At 44.2% G+C, this 25171-nt stretch overlaps 1 protein-coding gene across 1 annotated transcript in view; it reads right to left on the bottom strand.

The window, feature by feature from the left end:
• LOC133378824 (zinc finger and SCAN domain-containing protein 2-like) overlaps positions 1-25171 on the bottom strand; it is a 36579-nt gene that overhangs the window by 8797 nt on the left and 2611 nt on the right. Inside the window, exons 2-5 of the mRNA XM_061613440.1 lie at positions 20765-21392; positions 17208-17321; positions 16253-16863; positions 15158-15220 (exon numbers count right to left, since the gene is read on the bottom strand). Of these exons, the coding sequence (XP_061469424.1) occupies positions 15158-15220; positions 16253-16863; positions 17208-17321; positions 20765-21305 (1329 nt within the window). The 5' untranslated portion in view covers positions 21306-21392. The remainder of the gene's footprint in view (positions 1-15157; positions 15221-16252; positions 16864-17207; positions 17322-20764; positions 21393-25171) is intronic.

The raw sequence follows: 25171 nt of genomic DNA, 5'->3' as shown, positions 1-25171 counted from the left end.
TAAAGTAGCATGGCACGCTTAATGAGTTGGTGCAATAACAAACAGAAAAATTAATTGAAAAAACTGTTATTGATAGACAACTTCTGAACAGCTTGTGTACAAATGTGTAAGGCATAACATTCCTACAACAGTGACATAAATTCATGCATGCATATGCATATTCTTTAAAGAAAAAATGGGCACTGTGATTGTTTATAATAATTTTAAAAAAATGTTTATTGCTGCTATGTTATATTCACATTTGTTTGCAACTAGTGTAGTGTAGTGTAGTGTAGTGTTGTTATATGCCTTTAAGTCAATTATGACTTATGGTGACCCTGTGAATCAGCAACCTCCAGTAGCATCTGTTATAAGCCACCTTGTTCAGATCTTGTAAGTTCAGGCCTGTGGCTTCCTTTATGGAATCAATCCATCTCTTGTTTAGTCTTCCTCTTTTTCTATTCCCTTCTGTTTTTTCCAGCATTATTGTATTTTCTAGTGAATCATGTCTTCTCATTATGTGTCCAAAGTATGATAACTTCATTCATCATTTTAGCTTCTAGTGATAGTTTTGGTTTAGTTTGTCCTAACACCCAATTATTTGTCTTTTTCACAGTCCACGGTATGCGCAAAGCTCTTCTTCAACACCACATTTCAAATGAGTTGATTTTTCTCTTATTCGTTTTTTTCACTATCCAACTTTCACATCCATACATAGAGATCAGGAATACCATGGTTCAGCTGTAGTCCTGCTTTTGTGCTTTCCTCTGTAACTTTCAACAACATTCGTTTCAAATCATTACTAGTTTCTGCTAGTCATTCATTCACTGGCGATCACTCGTGGCTGAGTAAGATTGTCTTCCAGGGGAAGGTCTTTAACAGTGGGTCTGTAAGTGACTGTGGAGGCCAATTCTGGATCCACACAGCCTCCCACAGTGAGGACATAGGTTTCCAGATGGAAGATGGTCGCGATGAGGATTTCCTTGACGTGCCTTCCGCTTAGCTCGTTTGTCCCTTTCACCCTGTACTCGTGCTCCTTCAAAGTCCATAGCACCTTTGATAATGGCCGACCTCCAATTGGGACGCTCATGGGCCAAGGCCAGTTCTCGATGCTCATGTTACATTTTTTTAGATTAGCTTTGAGAACATCTTTAAACCTCTTTTGCTGTCCACCGATATTCCTTTTTCCATTCTGAAGTTGGGAGTAAAGTAGCTGCTTTGGAAGACGGTGATCAGGCATTCAAACAACATGGCCGGTTCAGCTAAGTTGATGTTGGAGGATCATTGTTTCAACACTGGTGGTCTTTGCTTCTTCCAATACGCTAACATTAGTCTGCCTATCTTCCCAAGTAATTTACAGAATTTTCCGGAGGCAGCGTTGGTGGAATCTTTCAAGAAGGTGGGAGTGGAATTTATAGATTGTCCATTTTTCACAGGCGTACAGTAAGGTCGGTAGTACAATGAGTTTGTAAATAAGCATTTTGGTCTCCCTGCGAATATCCCAATCCTCGAACACTCTCAACTTCATTTGGGAGAATGCAGCACTCGCAGAGCTCAGACAATGCTGAATTTAGGCTGAAAGCAAAAAGTAAGGTAATGACAACCTCTGTTATAAAACTTCAATATGCCAATGATAATGTAGTCTCTGCACACTCAGAGGAAGATCTTCAAACTATCCTAAATGTCTTTGCAGAAGCATATGAAAAGCTTGGCCTCTAGCTTAACATAAAAAACACCAAAGTGCTTCATCAGTAAGTGCGAACCAATCCCTCTGTAGCGCCATCAATCCAGCTTAAAGGTGCGACGCTGGAGAATGTTGATCACTTTTCTTATCTTGGCAGCCATCCCTCTGTAAAAATTTCTGCTACTAGTGTGGTATTGTTTGCATATCTTAAATTATTGATATTTTCCCCTCCAAGTAGGATAAATAAAATAAATAAAAGCGCCACACTTTTAAAAAAGCAAATATGTATAAATATATGTTTTTATGTGTATTTCATAAAATAAAAAAACCAACAAAGCAACAATGACCACATTTAAAAAGCAGCAATAACATGGCAGTGTGCTCCAAGTTGAATGAAGTCTTTGATCGCCACTACATCAGTCTTCATTGTTGCAATCTCAGTCTTTATTGCTGCAATCTCAGACTTCCTTGATGCCATGTCATGTTCCCTTTTGTCCTCTGTGTAGAGAAAGAACAGGTTCAATTAAGTTTTTAATAAATTTTGTTGACCTATCAGTTAACATTTTGTTTTTTTACAAATGTTTGTATGTGCAGCGCATGGTTCTTTTTAGAAAATAAGCTGCACGACACACAGTAGCATTACAAGTGTTACTGGTTGATTAATGTTATTTTTTTAAGTTTATCTGCATCTTAAAATGGGCAAGAGTGGATAGAGGCTAACAAGGTATTAGTGCAAATTAATGAAAAACAACCAGCTGAAAGTAGTGCAGAAGAAGACATAAATTTTATTGTTTTTAATTACTAACACAAATTGCTTTCAAATTGTATACATTATTAATGAATGTTTTCGTCATAAGAAGACATTATAAGACATTTCAAATTACTGTTATGTACCGCATTTACTATACATTTCTCAACTGTGTCTGATAAATATCCTATACAGGATAAATATCCATTGAAAATATTAGTCTAAATATAAATATATAAATATAGGTATATGGATCCATGTGCTGGAAAGAATTCATAGCTTGTATGGTTAAACATTCTGATTTACATCAGAGTGAAATGTCACAGTGATGACCAGTTATTCTTACAGAAAACATAAAACAGAAATACAAAATTGGGAGGCATTTGTAATACCCTCTAAGCCATAACCAAAGCTGAAAGTGGATATTGATAGACTGGAGCAATGGGGAGAAAACAACAGAATGAAATTTAACATGGATAAGTGCAAAGTTCTACACCTTGGGGAAAAAAGCCAAATGCATAGTTATAAGATGGGGGGGGGTACTTGGACCAGCAATACTACACATGAGGATATTGTGATTGTTCTTTATCACAAGCTGAATATGGGCCAACAATTGCTATTGATATTTTTTTCAAGGTAACAATTCCCTCTGTCAGTTGCAATCCCCATGACTGTTCCAGCTTCAAAGCTGAAGTGGGGAATGCACCCCAGCATGCAATTTAAAAGAAATAATGAAACTGACTAGACCCCCCCTCCCCTTCTCCATTGTCCAAGCCAGAGTGAAAGGTGGACCCTCCCCATAGCCCCCCATGGAGAGAACTCAACAGTGATCCATGCACCCCCTTCTTCATCTGCACCCCCCTCCAGCCTCAACCGGCTCCCTCCTTATCCTTCTGCCATAAAAACTCACCGTCTCTGGTACCCCCCCCAATTTGCCAATCCTGCAAGCTCCAACCATCTCTCAGTACTGAACACACAGTGCCCCCACCCCATTGTCATGAGACTCATTAGAAATAAATCAGGGAGGGGAACAGATCTATGAATAGTTGAAAAAATGGAAATGGACTGCCTTTAAATCGATCCCGACTTATGGTGACCCTATGGGTAGGGTTTTCATGGTAAGTGGTACTCAGAGGGGGCTTACCATTGCCTCCCTCTGAGGCTAGTCCTCCCCAGCTGGGTAGGGCCTGCTCAGCTTGCCACAGCTGCACAACCCAGCCCCTTCCTTGCCCGCAACTGCCAGCTGGGGGGCAACTGGGCTCCTTGGGACTACACAGCTTACCCACGGCTGCACAGGTGGCAAGGCACATAACCCCTGAGCCACTCACTGTGGGGGTGATCTTTAGCTGGCCCTTGACACCCAGGAGACATGAGTGGGGATTTGAACTCACAGACTCTGGACTCCCAGCCAGGCTCTCCTCCCCACTGTAAAGGTTAATTGGTCCTCCTCTCCAGAATGCCCCCCATGGCCCCCTAAGCAACAACAGCGCTCGAACTACCCTCCAGTCATGACAGAAACCACCTTTCTCCAATTTTATAAAAATATTTTAATGAAATATTGATGTAAATATCAATATTGTAAGGTTCTATTATTATTATTATTATTATTATTATTATTATTATTATTATTATTATTATTATTATTATTATTATTATTATGCGATTTGTTAGTTGCCCATCTGGCTGGTAGACCAGCCACTCTAGGCGGTGTACACGTTAAAACAGTATATAAAACAGTTAAAAATTTAAACAACAGTAAAACTAGCCCGTTCCAAAAGCCTGCCTAAAAAACGAGGTCTTCAGGGTCCGGCGGAAGCTCATTATAGATGGGGCATGGCGTAGATCAGTTGGCAGAGAATTCCACAGGGTGGGGGCCACAATTGAGAAGGCCCTCTCTCTCGAGTCCTCACCAGTCTAGCTGTTTTGACCGGTGGGATCCAGAGAAGGTCCTCTAAGGCTGATCTTGTTGAGCGGCATCCCTGTCGATGCTGGAGGCGCTCCTTCAGGTAAGCTGGGCCACAACTGTATAGGGTTTTAAAGGTTAAAACCAACACCTTGAATTGGGCTCGGTACACAACCGGTAACGAATGCAACTCCTTCAACACAGGAGTGATGTGATCTGTTTTTATAAGGGAAAAAAAACTAGTTTAACTTTTAAAAAGTGCAAGGAACTGATGACACTATTGATGAATGTTGCCCCCTGGTGGTCTGTACTGTATCGATGTTTATGCCAAACTCCGTAGTAATAGGTGATCGATTCTAAACTCCAATGAAAGGTTTAACATGATAGAAAACAGTACATTGATAAAAGTATTGATCATATTATTGATTATTTCAAAGTCAACTTGGGGAACAAACAGGCATGGAGAGGGACAGATGAATTCTCTCCGCAAAGATAGATAATGGAATGTCAGAAAGAATGATGAAATACAATGGGAATTCTACTTGAATACTGTGGAAACAGAGCCCATTGCTGGCTACAAGGAGTGAAGGAAGGAAGTTTACTGGGGGAGAAAGGGAGGAAAGAAAGGAGGGCTGCAATAAACTCCTATGGAGGAGAACAGAGCAGTCAGTCGGAGGTCGCTGGATAAACCACCAGAAACAAAATGGAATTCATGGGAGAGTTAGTGGGCAGAGAAAGGGGAACAGCTGAAAGTAAAGATTCACACGCCCACTAAAAAACACCAAAGCAAAGCACCTACAAGGAGGAGCACAGCGCAGCTTAGATGGGTTTTCCTTCCCTTTTCACATTATCAGCAAAAATTAATACGGATTTAAAGAAGAAAATTGTGTGATAGCTTCTGCTTGTCTGCAACATCATGTGAACCATGAGAATTAAAAGGGGATGCAAGTAGCACCAAACATACAGTAAATCACCATGTAGTTGAGCCCCTATACACACTTACCTTAGGATGGGAGTAAGTCTCATTGAACTCAGTGGGGCTTACATCTGAGAAGATGTGTACAGCATTCCGCTGTCACTCTGGCTATCTAACAAAAGGTAGCCCAAATTGATTTGCCACTTAGGTTCCTCTTCCCTGCCCCCCATGCTTTTAAGGGCTGTAAGCACTAGTTGCCAGAGCAAAACATTTCCACTGGCCACACCTGGAGTGGCAGCAGGTTGATCTGCCAATCAGTTGTGAAATCTGTCTGAAGCGATTAAAAAAACCCAAAACAGTCAAGCTGCTCTCACCAGGCTTTACAATAAAAAGGGGCAGGGTTTGACTAGCGTTGTGTGCCCCTATTTTCAGGTGGAGATGCATTGGAACCAGCAGAACAATGAGTGTGTCTCTCTACCCAGGGTCTGGATGACAAAGAGAAAAATGAAGAGGCAACCTTACTCCCTCTTTCTCTCAGCTGGAGTCATGTAAGCAGTGGTGCAGTGGTACAGTCAGAAGTGCAAGAGCTCAGTATGAACAGTCCCCATCACCACCAACACGCCAAAGGAGTCTACAGCCGTACTTGTCTGATTGATCCTTGCCCATCATGGTTCCTTGTGAATTGCAAGGAGAAACTGGGCGAAGGGATTAGGGCGGTGGTAAACGCATCCTTAGTGGAGAGTGTGATGCCACTGGCCCTCAAGGAGGCAATTATAAGACCTATTTTAAAGAACTCCTCCCTGGATCCCCAAGTTCTGAACAACTTCCACCCTGTTTTGAATTTACCATTTTTGGGCAAGATCATTGAGTGAGTGGTGGCTAACCAATTGTCAGCACACTTGGATGAAACGGATTATCTGGATCCATACCAATCGGGTTTCAGGACTGGACATGGAACTGAAACAGCCTTGGTCGCTCTGGTGGATGATATGAGGAGGGCATTAGATAGGGGAGAATTCACCTTTCTTGTCCTCCTAGATCTTTCAGCGGCTTTTGATACCGTTGACCACGGTATCCTGATGGACTGGGAATTGGAGGCACTGTTTTACAGTGGTTCCGTTCCTTTCTCTCTGACAGGCACCAACAGGTAGCATTGGGAGATGAGGTTTCAGACCCTTGGCCCCTCACTTGTGGAGTGCCACAGGGTTCTATCCTCTCTCCCATGCTATTTAACATCTATATGAAGCCGCTGGGATCTATCATCAGGAGATTTGGGCTGCAGTGTCACCAATATGCGGATGACACACAGCTCTATCTCTCGTTTAAGTCTTCACCAGAGTTGGCTGTGGAGACCATGTCCAAGTGCCTGGAATCCGTGAGTGGATGGATGGGAAGGAACAGGCTGAAGCTAAATCCTGACAAGACCGAGGTACTGCTTGTGGGAGACAGGGGTAGGCTGGGTCCTGTTGACCTGAGGTTTAATGGGGTACAATTGCCCCTGAAGGACCAGGTCCGCAGCCTGGGGGTTGTTCTTGATTCCAGGCTGTCCATGGAGGCTCAGATTTCGGCAGTGAGCCGGGCAACCTGGTACCAACTACACCTCATACGCAGGCTGCAACCCTACCTCCCTGTTCATCAGCTCCCACTGGTAGTACATGCCCTGGTCACCTCTCGATTAGACTACTGCAATGCGCTCTACGTGGGGTTACCCTTGAAAACGGTCCGGAAACTTCAACTGGTACAGAATGCGGCGGCTCGTTTACTTACAAACAGCCGTCGCTGTGATCATATTACACCAGTATTATTTAATCTACACTGGCTTCCAGTAGTTTTCCGGGCCCAATTCAAGGTGTTGGTGTTAACCTTTAAATCCCTATACGGTTTCGGCCCGGTTTATCTGAAGGAGCACCTCCAGCGTCACCAACTATGCCGCCCAACAAGATCCGCCACGCAGGGCCTTCTCTCAATCCCACCAACAAAAGTAGCTAGGTTGGTGGGGACTAGAGAGAGGGCTTTTTCGGTGGCGGCCCCCACTCTCTGGAATTCCCTCCCGTTCGATCTTCAACATGGCCCTTCCCTGGATACCTTCCGCCGAGCATTAAAAACTTGGCTGTTTGGTCAGGCCTTTGGGACTATCGGGATGGGCTAATTATATACTCAATGCCCGTTGCTATGTATTACAATTGCTGCTATTCTGTCACTGTTGATTATTTGTATTTTATTGTATTTATTGTATTTACTGTATTTTGTATTTTATTGAATTTAATATGTACGCCGCCTAGAGTGGCTTCGGCCAGATAGGCGGCCTAAAAATTAAATTATTATTATTATTATTATACCCATTGTATTAGAATCAGTTTGACTGCAATCCTATGGCTAATTTTCTGTGAACTCAGTGGTGCTTATTTCTGACTGCGTAGGTTCAGCTTGTACAATACCTTGAGCGTTAACAAAAGCTCTTTGGCCACCTGAAATGTGACCCTTGGCATTTAATTGGAAATGTAAGCAATCTTTCAAAGCCATGCTACCATTTAAGTTTCTAGAGTGAACTATCTTTTTAAAAACTTTGGCTTACAGAAATAAATGGTGGCTGGAGACCTGATTGTGTTGTGTAAGTATTGTGTTGAATGTTTGATGTTGGATTGCTAGTTGTAATAAGATGTTTTTAAATGCTGTCTTTTTTTTTTTAACGTGAACAACGCTGGAAATAATTTTGTTCTTCAAAGGCAGGGTAGCATTTTATTTGTTGACAACTGATTGACAATTGGTGATCACTGGAGAAAAATAAATGCTTCCACACGAGATAACTGGATTACAAAAGTGAGATTGACAAACATCATGACAGTAAAGGAGGGTGGATAATTAGTTTCTTGAAAGATGGACCCCTTTTATTATGGTGTAACAAAATACAGAATGCTGAACCACAAATATTGTTGGAAATAATGCAAATATGTTTTGCACTTTTGGGGGGGGGGCTCTACCCTCCCTTCTTTTCTTCCTTCAAAACCAGTTGTTTCGTTTCAATTCATTTCTTTCTTCTTGTGAATATTTCTATTTATAATTTTGGGGGGGAAGGGGAGGAAGAAATACACACACAATTTCTGTATTCTTGGCGATTACGGTATTCTCCAAGTGGTAGTCCAGGACTCAGGGATCATCCTCCCAGATGGCCAGTCCCTTTCTTGAAATTGGCATTTGGGCCTCACTACTTGAGCTCAGTGAGGCTTACTTTTGAATAGATGCATATAAGAGCGAACAGTCAGCTACCGAGCAACTTACTTGAGCATAACACTGCATACTGATAGGCCCATGAATGTGCTGTGTAACTTTAGAACATACATTTCCCTTGCTTTGTAAGGCTTACAAGCAAGACTATGGACCGACATTTTATTACACTAGCAGGGACACCAGAGGCCAAATCAAAGGTGCATGCAGCCACCTTCCTGAAGCAAAGCAGGTCTAGGTTTAGCCAGTACCTCAGTGGGAGACCACTTGACCATCTGATTACACTGCCTTGAGTTCCATAGAAGAAATGTAGGATCAGTGTAATAAATAAATACAATGGGGTGGGGGGAGGGATTAAGCACGTGGAGCGCAACTTGGGTATTCCCCATTGGCAGATCCACACCATATGTTTAAAGCACATCCAATGCACATTTAAAGCACACAACTTCCCCCAAAGAATCTTGGAAACTGGTTTTCCCCTCACAAAGCTACATATTCCCTGGCTCTTAACAAACCACACTTCCCATGATTCTTTGGGGGAAATCATGTGCTTTAAATGTACAGTCTGGACCAAGAGACAATAATTGCCTACCAGATGCTGGGGCTTAACAAGAGGCTGTGGAACATTTAAGTCTGCTTCTGAGAACATTATCAGGTCCCAGCTGGGAGAGTCCTCATCAGAGGAAGACCAAGAGGCTCCAGTCTTGAACCCAGCCTTGGGTCAGGCTCCATCTGAGGTGAGGAGCTGCGGAGGGGCAGTATACACCCAGGGCCAGTTTGGCATCTGCCATGGAGGCTGAACAGGTCCTAAATCCAAGGGAGAGGTATCACTTGAAGTGCCAGCTGGAGACCCAACCCATCCAGAGGAGTACTGTACCTGACTGCAGGCCCAGACTTATTGGGAGTAAAGGACTGGCTGAAGATGACTGATAGGAGTCAGCTGAGGTCTGGGGCGTGGTTCAGGCAGCTCCTGCTCCAAAACTCCAGTGCTACGCTGGAAGAGCTGTTGGAACCATGTCTATACTCCAGCTCTCGACCTGATCTGCCTGCCAGTCTTCTGTTGATTCCAGACTACCTGGGACCTGCCTCTTGACCTGCTTTGCTTCCGGACTGCTCTGTTTACTTCTTGCTGGACTCTGACTTTGGGCTGGCCCTGGATGCTGCCTTGGCATTGCCCTCATCTGTGTTATTGCTGGGAAGGCTCTTGCCTCTTTAGGACCCTGGTGAGAACAGGACACACATCTCCCTGTTGGTACAAGGATGGCGGGTTATATTGCTATGATCTAGCTTGGCATTTCTAACATTGCTTATCATGAAACAGCCAACAAGCCAGCCAATCTTTCCGAAGCATCAAACAATTTTAATTGATAGTTCTGAGAGTCCAACAAGTATCCAGGATAAAAAGAAAGAGAAGCAGCTAAAGAAACAAAGTCACATTTCATAGCATTACTTTCACGTCCCTGTTTGTTTCCCCTCAATATCTGGTTACAAAGAACAAACAGGATATGACCAAATGGAGGCTCAGAGACAAGTGTGCTGGCTTCATCTGGTGCAGAATTTGGATTTATGAGACACTCTGCACTTTTATTAAAATGATTTCTAGCCCCAGATTTGTAAAATATAGCAGAGGCCTTTACACACGCCCTCACTCTGATCATCCTTGGAGCACAATATGTAACCTTAACTGCAAAGCCTAGCACCTTCCTTGCAACCCTAGAATTCCCACCTTTCATTTGGAAAAAAACTAAAAACCAACCTGTGACGTTTAGTCCCTGCACACACTGACTGTATTCCCAACTGGTCCTCCACTGTACCCTCTCCCTCCACACCCTCCTTCATGTGCTGCTGCTGTACTAGACACACAGCAACATGCTTGGCCAAACTCAGCAACGAGTGGCCCTCCCACACCTCACTTACATGCAGCTATCAGCCTGCTCCACTTCTCCCTTCAGTCAGCCTCAAAAGAGCACCCCTATAATGCATGCCATGGGCCTGGAGAAGAAACAGGCTGCTGGGTGATCATACACAACGGCCCCTGTGCCCTCTCAACATAGGAGGCTGCCTTACACAGGGTAGGATCATTGGAGCATCTAGCTCACTATTGTCTACAGCTACTAGCAGTAGTTCTCCAGGGTTTCATAGGACGGGTCTTTCCTAGACCTGGCTGATACCATGGATTGCATCTGGAACCTTCTGCATGCGCATGACCCCTGAATGATGTCCCTTTATATTGAACAGGAATGGGAATCCGTGGCCCTGAAGATGTTGGAGTCCCTTCAGCTGTGGCCAGCATGGAGTGATGGGAGTTGCAGTCCAAGCAATATCTGAAAGGCCAGAGGTTCCCCATCCTTCCTGTAGATGAATGGCCACATATCTGGCTCAGCAGAGGTGCACACAGGAGTGGTGTTGTAGGGGAGGGTTCTAGTGTGATGTGGACAGAGCAGGGGGGAAATCACAGGCACTTGGTTGTCAGACTGCATAGAAATTTGGTGCAGATGCCTAGCAATTTTAAGCTGAAAGATAAAAATTTGCTGTAGACTATAGCTTTGGGGAAATGTTTTTATCTGTGGCCTGTTAGAACTACAAGAATGGTTGAGCAGTGGCCTAAGTGAAACCCTTAGGCCTCAAAATGAAACTCTGCAAATGTTAAGATATTTTGAATATGTTCCAGATTTGACTCTGATATTCTTGGGCAGAACAAACTTTATAATTTTATTTGGTGAATTAAATCTGATGTCTTCATTTAAAGCCTAGCCCAATGTTTTGGGTTTCAGGGTAAAACAGATTATTACACTATTTAGCAATACAAAGTAACACTTGCCAGCACTAAAGACATACATACAGATAAAAATTAAGAAGGACAAAGCTACTAAATATTGTGGTGAACAGAAATTATTTCCTACATTGTTTTTCAGAAATACTTTTAGGAACCTGATGCATAGCTCTCTGCACAAAAGTACATTGTGGAGTCCTACAGGGATGCTCTGATAGCCCTTTCAGTCAATCCTAGAAAACTCTTATCTATATAGCACAGGCAGTCAATGTGGTACCCTCCAGATGTTGTTGGACTACTACTCCCATCATCCCCTACCATTGCCAATGCTGGCACGGTCTGATGCGAGCTGTTGTCCAACATCTGGATGGCACTACATTGGCTGCACCCCTGCTCTAGAAAGCCTTGCAGCCGCTGAGGAGTCAGAAGCACATGGTATCCCATTTGCCAGTTAGGAGCTTTTGCAGCTGCTTTGACTGCTCAGGTACTGCATGGGTACAGCTTAATGGGTAGGTAGATATATCAAAGTTTATAGCACAGCAGCAGCTCATATGCTTTGCATGCAAAAGGTCTGAGGTTCAATCTGTGATAGTTAAGAGATGATAGGAAATAATTCTGCCAGAGACCTTGGAAGGCTCCAGCAGTTCAGAGCAGATAATATGGGGCTAGATGGACCAACATTCTGACCTAGTGCAAGGCAGATGGACATACAGTCTGTTGACCTCAGGCATTCATGGGGCTTGCTGGGACCTAGGTACCCAAGCTAGTATGGGGAAAGTGAGCTCTGCTTATGCAGCAAAGCACATCTGGAGTCCTAACTCTTGTTGGTTATTCTTAAAAACAGTGATATTGTAGAGTCACAGCGTTGGAAGGCACCTCGAGGATCATGCATCTGACCCTGCACCACCAATAAAGAATATCCACCTGCTACAAATCCCTGATAGGTGCTCATTCAGCCTCTGTTTAAACACCTCTAAGGAAAGAGAGTCTATCACCTTCCCAGGCAGTTTTTTCTTACTGTTGAACAGCTCATATTCTCCGCTCATACGTTTAGTCGAAATCCCCTTTCTTGCATTTTTAACTTGTCAGTTCAGGTCCTGCCCTCTGGAGCAATCAATTTGCTCCATCATCTGTGGAACAGGCCTTCAAATATATGAAGATGCTATCATATTGCTTCTTAATCATTTTACCTCCAAGCTAAGCCTACCCAACACCTTCAACCTTTCCTTATAAGACATACACTCCAAGTCCCTTAACCATCTTTGTCACCCACCTTGGAACGCATTCTAGTTTGCCAATATCCTTCTTAAATTGTGATGCCCGGAACTGGACACAGTAATCCGGGTGAAGTCTGACCAGAATAAATATAAGATTATTTCTTATTATCTGGACATTATATTTCTGCTGACACAAGCTAGAATTGCATAAGCCACGGTAGCTGTTGCATTGGCCTACTGACTCATGTTTAGCTTGTGGTTTACTAAAAAACCCATGAACCTCTTTTACATGCACTGCATCCCCTCTACTCCTTTGTCCAAGTCATTTCTAAAAATGCCAAACAATACTGAGCCCAGGACAGAACCCACAGCACCCCACTATAATTTCTTTCTGGGTTTGCAAGGAACTATTGAGGATTACTTTTTGGGGTAGAGTCCATCAACCAGTTACAAATCCACTAGACAGCAGCTTCACCTAGCCACATTCTACTTGCTTGTAAAAAAAGAATATTCTGGGGACCATGCAAGCTTTTGCAAACAAATTCAGGTTTGATGTTTTTCCTCCCTTAACGTGTATTTCAGCTCTGGAAATGCGTGTATTCTGCATGCTTTAACCAACCTTCCACAAGTTGGTGTCCTCTAAGTTGTTGGACTACAGTTCCCATCATTGGCCATGCTGGTTGGCGCTGATGGGAATTGTAGTCCAAAGCATCTGGAATGCATCAGGCTGGGGAAGGATTCTTTAAGTGGTGATGGTCATTTACTAGAGGTCTTTTAAGGACTGTATAGCATTGGTAGGATTTGGCAACAGGATATTTTTTTACTCTCTCCCACTGCATGTGAAGCTTTTCCTATCTAAGAGTTCTCCCTCTGGCATGGCTTCTCTGACATAAATTAAGGCTTGCATGCTGGAAGAAGGTAACCCTACAGAAGAAACAGTGAAAAAAGGTCTAATCAGAACAACCATCATCCACTGTGGATTTGCCATTCTAGGGATTCTTTGCTGCTTAGCATTTGAACTTGCAATAAAGATGCTCCTAGAATCTGTGCTTTGATTGGACTTCTCAAGAATGTGGAATCTTTGATGTGTAATGAAGCATGAGTATCGCTTTAAACCTTCCCAACAATTTGGAGCATGAGTATTTTTCTTGACTGTATGGATTCTGAACTGGCACATGTTCAAATCTCTGGCAGGTGATTTACTCCTCCTCTTCTGCAAGATATCTTGCTCTGTTGAAAGCTCCATGACCTACATGGTGTCGGCTGCATTCCGCCCGCCCCCCCCCCCCAATTTGCAGTTCTTGGAACGTGTTTTCTTGAATCTCTTCAACAGCATTCAAGTTTTGTTCTGAAAGCATAGGACATTTGCTCTAAAAAGTCTCCTCCTCCTTTACACTTGCCCCATGGTCACCTGTAGGGCCAAAATGAGAACAGCCACAAATGACTCACAATTAAGTATCCGCTTGGGGGACTTAGAATGCACATAACAGTAACCAAGTAAAAATACTTTCATATTATAAAATGATATAATACAGGTTCAGATTCAAAACGTGACATCTTCCTTTTATATCATTTTCCATAATTCATATGTTGAACACTATCATTCCAGAATATTATCACTCCGGAATATAATATACTTCAGTATTAAAATAAATTGCCCATTCTTTCTTTAGCCCACAAAATTTCTAGGATATCCTTTACATTCGTTAACCCTTGCTTTAAATTCATTAAAATTACATAAACGGTCTTAAAGCAATCTTCAATTATAAAAGCATACAGAATACAAAATTTAAAATAATAAATATAAAAAAGAACATTAACTAAAATAATTAGTGCTCATCCTGCAATAATACAAAAAGGATAAATCCTACCCCATCCTACTAAAAGAGAAACATCAACACAGGCTCGAGTGTCATCATACCATATAACTTCAATTAGGAAACAAAATGTCAGGGTAAAGAGGAACATCTTTGCCTAGTGCTTAAAAGGCAATATTGATGATGCCAGGCACATCACTCTGGGGAGAGGGAGCATACCACAAATTGGGGAGCCACCACTGAAAAGGCCTGTTCTCATGTTGCCACCCTCCACACCTCCCTCGGAGGAGGCACAAGGAGAAAGGCCTCAGATGACAAATTCAGGGCCCAGGGACATTCCTGTGGAAAGAGGCAGTCCCTAAGGTATTCAGGTCCTGAGCCACATATGCCTGCTTTCACTCATACACAATCCCCTCATCTGCAATTCTCCTCGATCAATTAAACTGAAATCAATATACATATTACCACTGCCTCAACATAAGTACCTTTCCATGATAATGAAAACATGAGACAGCGTTGGCATTTAAAATAATAAAATTACCACTTGTTATCAGAAGGCAAGGCCATTTGTCGTATGTGTTATTCTTCATTCCTTCTTACAATAGGTCAAAACCAAAATGGTCCCCAAAATAAACACAACAACTTTGACTTTTATTGTTTAATCTACCGATTAAAACTTGGGGCCCTATTGCAGAATAAGTAGCTCCTAGCAATATAGGTACAAGAGGGTTGCACCCTTCCCAAAATCCTACCAGATCAGCCTCTAACATCGGGAATCCTCAACAGCTTATTCCTACATGCAGATGAAGGGAAAGAGGACCCATTCTCTTCCTGGGCCTCTAGCGGAACTGACAAATCATCTTTCAGATTCTCTTCCTAGCCACCTTACCTTCTATGTGGGAGCCAGGTATACTTTTGTCCCTTCTGCCAGTTCCAGAGTCCAGAGAGAACTAGGATCCTGTGGGGTTGAAAGATATTTAGCACTTCTGCAACAAGAACAAGGATGCTGTGCTTTAATCAGAGCTGGGTCCAGTCCTTACTCTTTATCCAGTCCTTCTTCCAACCTGGCCCATTCTTTCTTATGGAGGGGTTATCTCAGCACTGTCCCCAATTTGTTAATCTCATTAACTATGTTCTTATGGTTCCTCCCCAGTAACATGCCTGGTGACCTGGCAGCAGTGGCTCCATGACGCAGAGCAGTGAAGCTTCATCTTCAGCACCTTGGACAGCTCCTTGAAAGTTCAGACTCAAGCCCGGAAAGGATTCCACTGCCCCACTGACATGGAGCCACCACCACCTGGTAGCTTTGGCTTCTGCCAGCTCCTCGGCTACTTGAGAAGGAAATGGGGCAAGGAAAAGGCACACACAAACCTCAACACCCTCAGCTGCACCAAGTATCCAATATTCACTCTGTTGCAAATTTGTCCAAATCTTTCCCTACAGCTGACGCATACGCAAGCAGGCCTGTGAGTCTGTGTGCAACCCCTCCCTTTGCATTTAAAGATGGTCTGGATCAAGGAATTGAGTGATGTGGAACTCTGAAGTAAATCTGCGTATTTTACATGCTGAATTTTGCTTTTGCTAAACAGGGAGGCAACCAAGAGCGGTCTGTGGGGCAGTGTAGGCAGGGTGGCGTTGCTCAGCGTTGCTGCTGGTTATCGGGAGGGAGGGAGGCACAGGGAGCTCAGCTCAATGCAGGCTTAGTGGCAGGAGTATTGGATTCACTCCACTGCCCCCTTCTGCACCACACTGAGTTCCCCATACCTCACGTATCTCCATGGCAGTGATCGACATTGAAGCTCAGTATTGGGAAGGCAGCTGAACAACGCTGCCAACTGCTACTGGAGGCAACCAGCTATGAAGGGCACCCAAGCACCACTCCAAGCCAACAGAAAGCCTACTCAGGCCCTGTCCTGATGGTTGGGTTTCCCCAGTTCTTGCCCAATCATTTTCAAACCCACTGTCACAACCTTAAGGGCTAGAAACTTACTTTTTGTTTAAAATGAAACCCAAGGGTCTCGGGAGGCTCAGTTCCACCCCCAATGTTCATTTCTGCACGTGTGCGGTATGATGGCAGGATTGCAAAATACACACGGCCCTGTTCACAGGCACTCTCTCTGGGATGAAGCCTCTGGTGTCTAATGAAGGTCAGCTGACGGTGAAAGCTTTTGCCACAGTCAAGACATTTGTAGGGTTTCTCTCCCGAGTGAGTTTTCTGATGTTTACTTAGGTCTGACCGGTCACGGAAGCCTTTTTTACAGGCACTGCACTGAAAGGGCTTCTCTCCTGTGTGGATCCGTTCATGTGCAATAAGGTGGGATTCGAAGCGGAACCTTTTCCCACACATAAAGCACAGGTGCTTTCTCTCTGACTGGAAAAGTCTTTCACACCCAGGAGAGGCAGAGCTCCCATCCTCTTTGGATTCCCCTCCACTTATCCCTGGCTGCTTCCACTGCCACCTTGAAAAGTTTGGCCTCTCCTTAAAGGCTTCCTTCCTTTGGGGATTAAGTCCTTGGAGCCTTCCCAGCAGCGTCTGGTAAGATTTTGCAGGAGGAAAAACATCTTCCTTTCCATGCTCCTTCACCACAATGTCATCGCAAGCTGGAACAGAAGTGCAAGCCCATGTAAAGTTCAAAACAGAGCAAGTTTTCACTTAAGTGAATGACAACAGTATCATAGCCAGGAGTAGGCCAAGGATACTGAGCAAATTTCTCATCCTAACTTTGTGGTAACCAAATTTTGGTTTGGGGTGACAAAAGGAAGAAAGATTCTGCTTCCCATCCAGAAACATTCAGCAGCTCAAGCTAATATAATTGGTGGGATCATGGGGCCAAGATTTTCCTGGGCTGTAAACACTTCAGATTACAGGAAGGGAGGGGGTTGCATATCTGAATAACCTTCCACAGATAACAACTCTCCCCGACTTGCTTCTGCCATTCCCTCACCTTTACAGACGCTACCTGGACTCTCCCTTTCCTCTGCATCCTGATGATCCGAGTACAGAGGTACCACACCAGGCTCCAGACTGCAGAGCGTACTAGGGTTAGGAATCAGAAATCCTGGTGGAAAGGGGGAAAAGAGAATACAGTTAGATGAGCAATTCTGAGAGCTGATGCATTTCTGCTAGACTGGATTTTACTTTAGGCTGCTCTCAGACAGGTGGCTTCTAGTGCTACCCAGTTATTGTTCTCCCACTGTAAGCTGCAAGTGAAACTGTCATTGACTTTCTATACTATTCAGGACTTTACACGTCTCCTGCACATTTATCTCACTATGTTATGTTCACATCGGTAGGCATGCCACCACTGCTGGGGAGAGGGAGGTAGATCTAGGGCAACTGAGTGTACGCGTGTGTGCGTGCGCGCGTGCGTGCGTGCGTGTGTGTGTGTGTGTGGAATCCACGCATTCCTTTTTAAAAAATCATTTATTTAGCGCTAAGTACTTATTCATTTTTGTACGGTTGCTCTTTAATATTTGTTGTGGATCAGAACAGCAGAAATGTTTCCATTAAGAAGGTAAATATGTTGCTAAATTGGCAGTAACCAGGAAGGGTATTTAAAAGCTAACTTAATTTTTTTAGAATATAATTTATTGAATTTTTCTAACAACTTACAGACACAAGTGATATCAACATTAGCTTATGAATAGAGAACACAACTTTTGGTTACATACTCAAGCATGTGATGACAACAGCCATACTAGAAGAAATGCTTCTCCATAGACCAGTGTGGGAGGGTGGATTAAAAGCTATTAAAAAAAAAACACTACTGGTATAGGGCTATAACATTTTTTCATTTTTACCTTTAGCTTTTTTTGCTATTTTTTAAATTATAGCCAGAAAAGTATTTTATTGCTAATTTTCCGATGAGAAGAATGGGGGACATCTAAAGAAACCAGTGTAGCTGCGCAGACACTCTCCACGCAGCTAAGACTTAGAAGGGACATTTATATGAGATGGAAGGAGGGCAAAGAACAAGGGCAAGTACATTAGCCTGAACCCTGCAAAAATGGCATCAGGAAGGCTAAAGTCCAGAAAGAAATGAGGCTTGCAAAGGATGCTAAAAGGAACAAAAAGGGCTTCTTTGGCTTCATTAGGACCACAAAGAAGGAAGGACTAGCTCCACTGCTTGGGGAAGATGGTGAATGATAACAAGCAATGGAGAGAAGATGGAACTGCTCAATTCCTATTTTGTCTCGGACTCCTCCTGCAAGGGGAATTGTATTCAACCTGGGGAAAATAGAATAAATGATAAAGAGAGACTTGCCACCCAGGATAGGTGAAAAAATGGTCAGAAAACACCTCACAACTTTAAACGAGTAGCTTGCAGAAGGAGCTGGCACATGTGATCTTAGAGACACTGTCTGTAATCTTTGAGAGTTCTTGAAGAATAGGTAAGGGGCTAGAAGACTGGAGATGGGCAAATGTCATCCCCATGCTTTGTTGAAAAATGCAGGAAAGGTGGGTCCCAGAAATTAAAAACCAATCAAGTTGATGTTGATACCAGACAAAATTCCAAAATGGATTATTAAGTGGTTGGTCTAGAAAATAATTCATTGATTATGGGAAGGCAGAATGAGTTTATCAAGAACAGGTCATGCCAGACCAACCTTATCTCCTTTTTAGATAGAATTACTAGTTTAGTAGATCATGGGAATGCCATGACCATGCCATGGCTATAATACATCTTGATTTCAGCAAAACATTAGATTAGACAAATCTTCTTTGATATCCTTAATGAGCTGGTAAAATGTGGGCAGATGATACTACTGCCAGATGGATCCACAACTGGTTGAACAACTGCACCCATTGAAGACCTCATTAATCATACTATGTCAGCTTGGAGGGACATTTCAAGTACAGTGCTCAGAGGGCACTCTTCTATAAGCTATTCAATATTTTTATAAATGACTTAGATGAGGGTTAAAAGGGGGGGATGCTTATCAAATATGCAGATGGCACAAAGCTAGGAAAGATAGCTAACTGCATAGAAGATATAATCAAGATCCAAAATGTTCTTGGCAGGTCGACAGAACTCTGGACTGAAACCAACAAGGTGAAATTCAACAGAAATAAATGTAAAGTCCTGAATTTCAGTGCAATAAAAGGCACAAGTAACAGGATGGGGAAGATCAGGCTTAGCAACAGTACATGTGAAAAAGATCTAGCTATCTTCATGGATCACAACTGAACATGAGCCAGCAGTGTGATGTGACTGCTAAAAAAGTGAATTCAATCATAGGCTGCATAACAAAAGTGTAGTATCCAGATCACAAGTAGTAGCAGTTCCACGCCATTTTGCACAGGTCAAGTGACACTAGGAGAACCGTGTCCAGTTCTGAATGCCACATTTTAAGATGGGTGTTGACAAACGAGTGTGTCTAGAAGAGAGTGACCACAAGGACGAGGGGGCTGAAAAAGTCCTACAAAGAATGGTTGAAAGAGGTGGGTGTGTTTGGAAAAAAAAAATGGACTGCCTTCAAGTCAATTCCGACTTAAGGTGACACTATGAATAGGGTTTTCATGGTAAGCGGTATTCAGAGGAGGTTTACTATTGCCTTCCTCTGAGGCTGAGAGGCAGTGACTGACCCAAGGTTACCCAGTGAGCTTCATGGCTATGTGGGGATTCGAACCCTGGTCTCCCAGGTCATAGTCCAACACTTTAACCACTACACCACACTGGCTCTGTTTAGCCTAGAGAAAAGAAAGAAAAGCTATCAAGCAGAAGATGGAGCAAATTTGTTCTCTGTTACACCAGAGGGCAGGATCAGAACCAATGAGTGGAAATTGCAAGGAAGGAGATTTTGGGTAAACTTTAAGAGAAGCTTCTTAACAGTATGAGCTGTTGAACAATGGAAGAGACAGCCTTGGGAAGAGGTGGGCTGTTTGCTGGATGTTTAAAGCAGAGGATGGATGGCCATCTGCATTGGTGCATCCTGTGTTGCAGACCCCCCCCCACTCAGCAGGAGGTTGGACTTAATGACCTCCAAGGTACCCTCCGACTCTGATTCTGTGATCTGTAATTCCATATTGTGAGCCATAGAACCACAAAATCTAAACAATATTATGACAGCACCAGTCCCCTCCCCTTACTAGCATAACCGGACAGATTGTCACACAAGCTGCTGGATGGGGTGAGGGTGGTTCTTATGAACAGTTAGCTCAGGTTCAGCCTGGATTGCATAGGTCAAGGGTGGAGAACATCCGTGGCCCTCCAAATGCTGTTGGAGTCCAACTCCCATCAGCCCCAGCCAGCATAGCCAATGGTCAGGGATGATGAGAGCTGTAGTCCAGCAACATCTGGGAAGGCCACAGGTTCCCCATCCTTGGCATGTGCATATGTGTTGGGCTGTGGAGTGGGTAACCATTACTTAATATTAATACATAAAAAATGTGTTCACAACGTACATATCTTTTAATATGTTGTGAGCTGTGTTGGGAGAGTTAACTGTGAAAGGCAGCCAATAAATACTGAAATAAATCCATAAACATAAATTTCCTCACTGGTATGGAGACTCCTGTGCCTAATAAGTTGAAAGCTGCAGCGGAATCCTTCTCCGCAGTCAGGGCATATATAGATTTCTTCTGTTGTGGGGACTGTTAGATGCACAACAAGATTTGAGCTTTCTTGGATGTTTTCATCACAGTCAGGGCATTTGTAAGGCTTCCCCTCCACGTAGCACCTTTGATGAGCAACTGAATCCGAAGTGCTGCTGAAGCTTTTCCCACATTCCAGGCAACTCCTGTAGGGCTTCTCTTCGTTGTGGCACCTCACATGTTTCACGAGACCCGTCCTGTAGCGAAAGCTTTTTCCACACTGGTTGCAGTGATAGGGGGTCTCCCCTGTGTGGATTCTCCGATGTGTATTAACGTCGGTACTCTGCCTGAAACTTTTCCCACAGTCAGGACATTTGAAGGGCTTCTCGCCCGTGTGGAGCCTTTTATGTCGAACGAGGTGAGAGTTCCGCTGGAAATTTCTCCCGCAGTCCGGGCACGGGTACTGCTTCCTTATCCCAGGGATTCTTCGCTGTGGCAGGACTTCCATGAAAAACCTTCCGCCCCAGAAGGAATAGTCCTTGTGTTTATCTCCTAGGAACTGTCCAGCTTTCTCTACAATTCAAAAAAAATCTGGCTGCAAAATAATCAAAAAAGTATTTCAATACTACTGGGAGAATTCTGTATAAAACGTCATGATATGAAATGTAGAAATCCCCAAACAGAAATGAGAGTGGAAAGCTGAAAAAGGTACACTGGAAGGTAGGCAGTCCATTTTGAGGTAACATCTCTTCACTGGGGGATAAATTTTTGATCGGCAGATACAGTTTATGGGCTGCAGTACATGCATTTGCTAACACAGAGGATAATTCAGTACAAGCATCCAACCAAGCAATGTCGTTTGTCAACTGTTGTCATTGTTGTTGTCTGGTTGTATGAGTGGCTGTATGAGTGTGGGTGTGATTGTGTATAGATTATGAATTCTGTTGTTTATTTTATTTTTATTTTTATTATGTGCCTGGGCGGGAGGATAGGGTGCGGGGAGGGAGGACCAGAGGGGGCCCCTATTAGCATAGTGACGGGTAATGGGAGGTATGGCGTTGTGAGGAGGACATGCCAGTTTAGGGGAACTCGGCCCAGACAATTGGTGGCTGTACCGTGTTCCGGTCCTCCCCACATCCACAGGATTGCTGGTAGTTCTATCAGCCAACTCTCGGATCTCCAGTTGCTGCTTCTTAATGCCAGAGCGGTAAATAATAAAACCTCCCTCATCCATGATTTAATTGTGGATGAGGTGGCCGATCTGGCGTTTATTACTAAAACCTGGGTGAGCGATCTGGGAGGCATTAATCTCTCCCAACTGTGCCCACCTGGGTATTCGGTTCAGCATCTGGGTAGATCCAAGGGTCGGGGAGGGGGAATCGCTGTGGTCTATAGAAGTTCAATCCCTCTTGTTAGGCACCCTATCCAGGTGGCTAATGGTCTGGAGTGCCTTCACATTGCGTTGGGTCAATGAGACAGACTGGGAATACTGTTGGTGTACCGTCCACCCTGCTGCCCAACAGCTTCCCTAACTGAGCTGACGGAGGTGGTCACGGACTTGGTGTTGCGATCCCCAAAACTTCTGGTATTGGGGGATCTCAACATTCATGCCGAGACCGCTTTGTCCGGGGCGGCTCAGGACTTCATGGCCTCCATGACAGCCATGGGGCTGTCTCAATTTGTTACTGGCCCTATGCATATTTCGGGGCACACTCTAGACTTGATTTTTGCCACTGGATTAGGGGATGGTGATCTGGGAGTGAGGGATTTTACATCTGTTCCTTTGTCATGGTCAGATCACCGCCTATTGAGGTTTAGACTCACAATGTTTTCTTCCCTCTGCAAGGGTGGAGGACCAATTAAGATGGTCTGTCCCCGGAGACTAATGAATCCTGAGGGTTTTCAGAAGGCTCTGGGGAGTTTTCCGGCTGATAAAACTGACGCTCCTGTCGAAACCCTGGTCAATCTGTGGAATATGGAAATGACCCGGGCAGCTGACACGATCGCCCCAATGCGCCCTCTCCTTTGCAGAGCTCAACAGGCTCCGTGGTTTACCCCGGAGCTAAGAGTGATGAAGCAAGAAAGGAGACGGCTTGAGTGCAAATGGAGACGAACTCCCAACGGCTGTAACCTTGCACTTGTGAAGGTCTCCACCAAGCTCTATGTGAAGGCGGTGAGGGCAGCAAAGAAGCAGTACTTTGCTGTCTCCATTCAGTCATCTTCCAACCGCCCAGCGGAGCTTTATAAAGTTATTCGGGGACTCTTACATTCTGGTCCTCAGAACGCAATAATATCATCAACAGCTCGCTGTAATGAGTTTGCGAGACACTTCCAAGATAAGATCACGAACATCCGCCGGGACCTTGACTCCAATATTGTAGCAGTTGATCCTAATAAGGTGTCCAGAGCACAGTCTTGTCCTGTTTTATTGGATGAATTTCAGTTGGTACAGCTCGAGGATGTGGACAAGGTGCTTGGACAGGTGCGGGTGACCACGTCTGCTCTGGATCCTTGCCCCTCGTGGCTAATAAAAGCTAGCAGGAATGGAACAGCCGGATGGGCCAAGGAGGTGATCAATGCCTCTTTACGAGAGGGAGTGGTACCACTCTGTCTGAAACAGGCGGTGGGAAACCGCTCCTAAAAAAACCCTCCTTGGACCCTGAAAACCTTGACAACTATAGACCGGTAGCAAATGTTCCATTCCTGGGCAAAGTTTTAGAGCGTGTGGTCGCTCGCCAGCTCCAGGCTCTCCTGGATGAAACTGATTATCTGGATCCATTTCAATCGGGCTTTCGGCTGGGGTTTGGTACAGAAACAGCCTTGGTCGCCCTGTATGATGACCTCTGTCGGGAGAAAGACAGAGGGAGTGTAACTCTGTTGGTTCTCCTGGACCTCTCAGCGGCTTTTGATACCATCGACCATGGTATCCTTCTGGGGCGACTTGCGGACTTGGGAGTTGGAGGCACTGCTTGGCAGTGGCTGTGCTCCTACCTCGAGAATCGTCTCCAGAAGTTGGTGCTTGGGGAGCATTACTCGAATCCCTGGGTACTCCAATATGGGGTCCCGCAGGGTTCGGTTCTGTCCCCCATGCTTTTTAATATCTATATGAAGCCACTGGGTGAGGTCATAAGGAGATTTGGAGTGCGTTTCCAGCAATATGCTGATGATACGCAGCTCTACTTCTCCTTTTCATCTTCTTCAGGTGAGGCTGTTGATGTACTACACTGCCTGGCCACGATAATGGACTGGATGAGAGCTAATAAACTGAGACTCAATCCTGACAAGACTGAGATGCTGTTGGTGGGGGAGCTCTCTGCCCAGATGGTTGATGTCCGACCTGCCCTAGATGGGGTTACACTCCCCCTAAAGGAGCAAGTCCGTAGTTTGGGGGTCTTATTAGATCCGCTCCTGTCACTGGAGGCTCAGGTAGCCTCGGTGGCACGGAATGCGTTCTACCAGCTTCGGCTGGTAGCCCAAATACGACCCTATCTGGACAGGGAGAACCTTGCCACAGTTATCCATGCTCTGGTAACCTCTAGATTGGACTACTGTAATGCACTCTACGTAGGGTTACCTCTGAAGACGGTTCGGAAACTTCAGCTAGTGCAGAATGCTGCGGCCAGAGTTCTTACCGGGACTAAAAAATATGATCCTATAACTCCTGTCCTGGCCCAGCTGCACTGGCTACCAATATGTTTCCGGGCCAGATTCAAAGTGTTGGTTCTTACCTATAAAGCCCTTAACGGCATTGGACCGCAATACCTGGTGGAACGCCTCTCCCGCTATGTACCAGCTCGTTCACTGCGCCTGACGTCGAAGGCCCTTCTCCGGGTTCCAACGCATATGGAGGCCCGCAGAGTAATAACTAGAGCTAGGGCCTTCTCGGTGGTGGCCCCCGAGTTATGGAACGCCCTCCCTGACGAGATACGCCTGGCACCTTCTTTGTTATCTTTTCGGCGCCAGGTAAAGACCTACCTCTTTGCCCAGGCATTTTAAATTCTACTTTAATTTGTCTTTGTCTTAATTTTGTTTATATATATTTTTTATACTGTATTGTTTTCATGTTTATTTGTGTTTTAACCTGTTTTTATCTTTTGTACACCGCCCTGAGAGCTTGTTGCTATAGGGCGGTTTAAAAATGTAAATAAATAAATAAATAAATAAATGTCCTGCCCGCAAAATGTGCTATCACAATATAGCAGTTAGCCTTTAAGGTACCACAGGAGAGCTCTTTGTCATTGTGTTGGCTCAAGAAGAAATCCAAGCACTTCTTAAAAAATTCACAAAAATGCTTTTAGAGGTTTTCATAACTAGGAAAAGTAAAAACAAAACAAAACAGATATGTAGTCATTCTTGTACTTATGATTTTAGATA

Source organism: Rhineura floridana, chromosome 3 (assembly GCF_030035675.1).
Source record: "Rhineura floridana isolate rRhiFlo1 chromosome 3, rRhiFlo1.hap2, whole genome shotgun sequence".
NCBI lineage: Eukaryota > Metazoa > Chordata > Lepidosauria > Squamata > Rhineuridae > Rhineura > Rhineura floridana.
The sequence above is the reverse complement of the archived record's forward strand: the minus strand, read 5'-3'. Positions and strand labels throughout refer to the sequence as shown.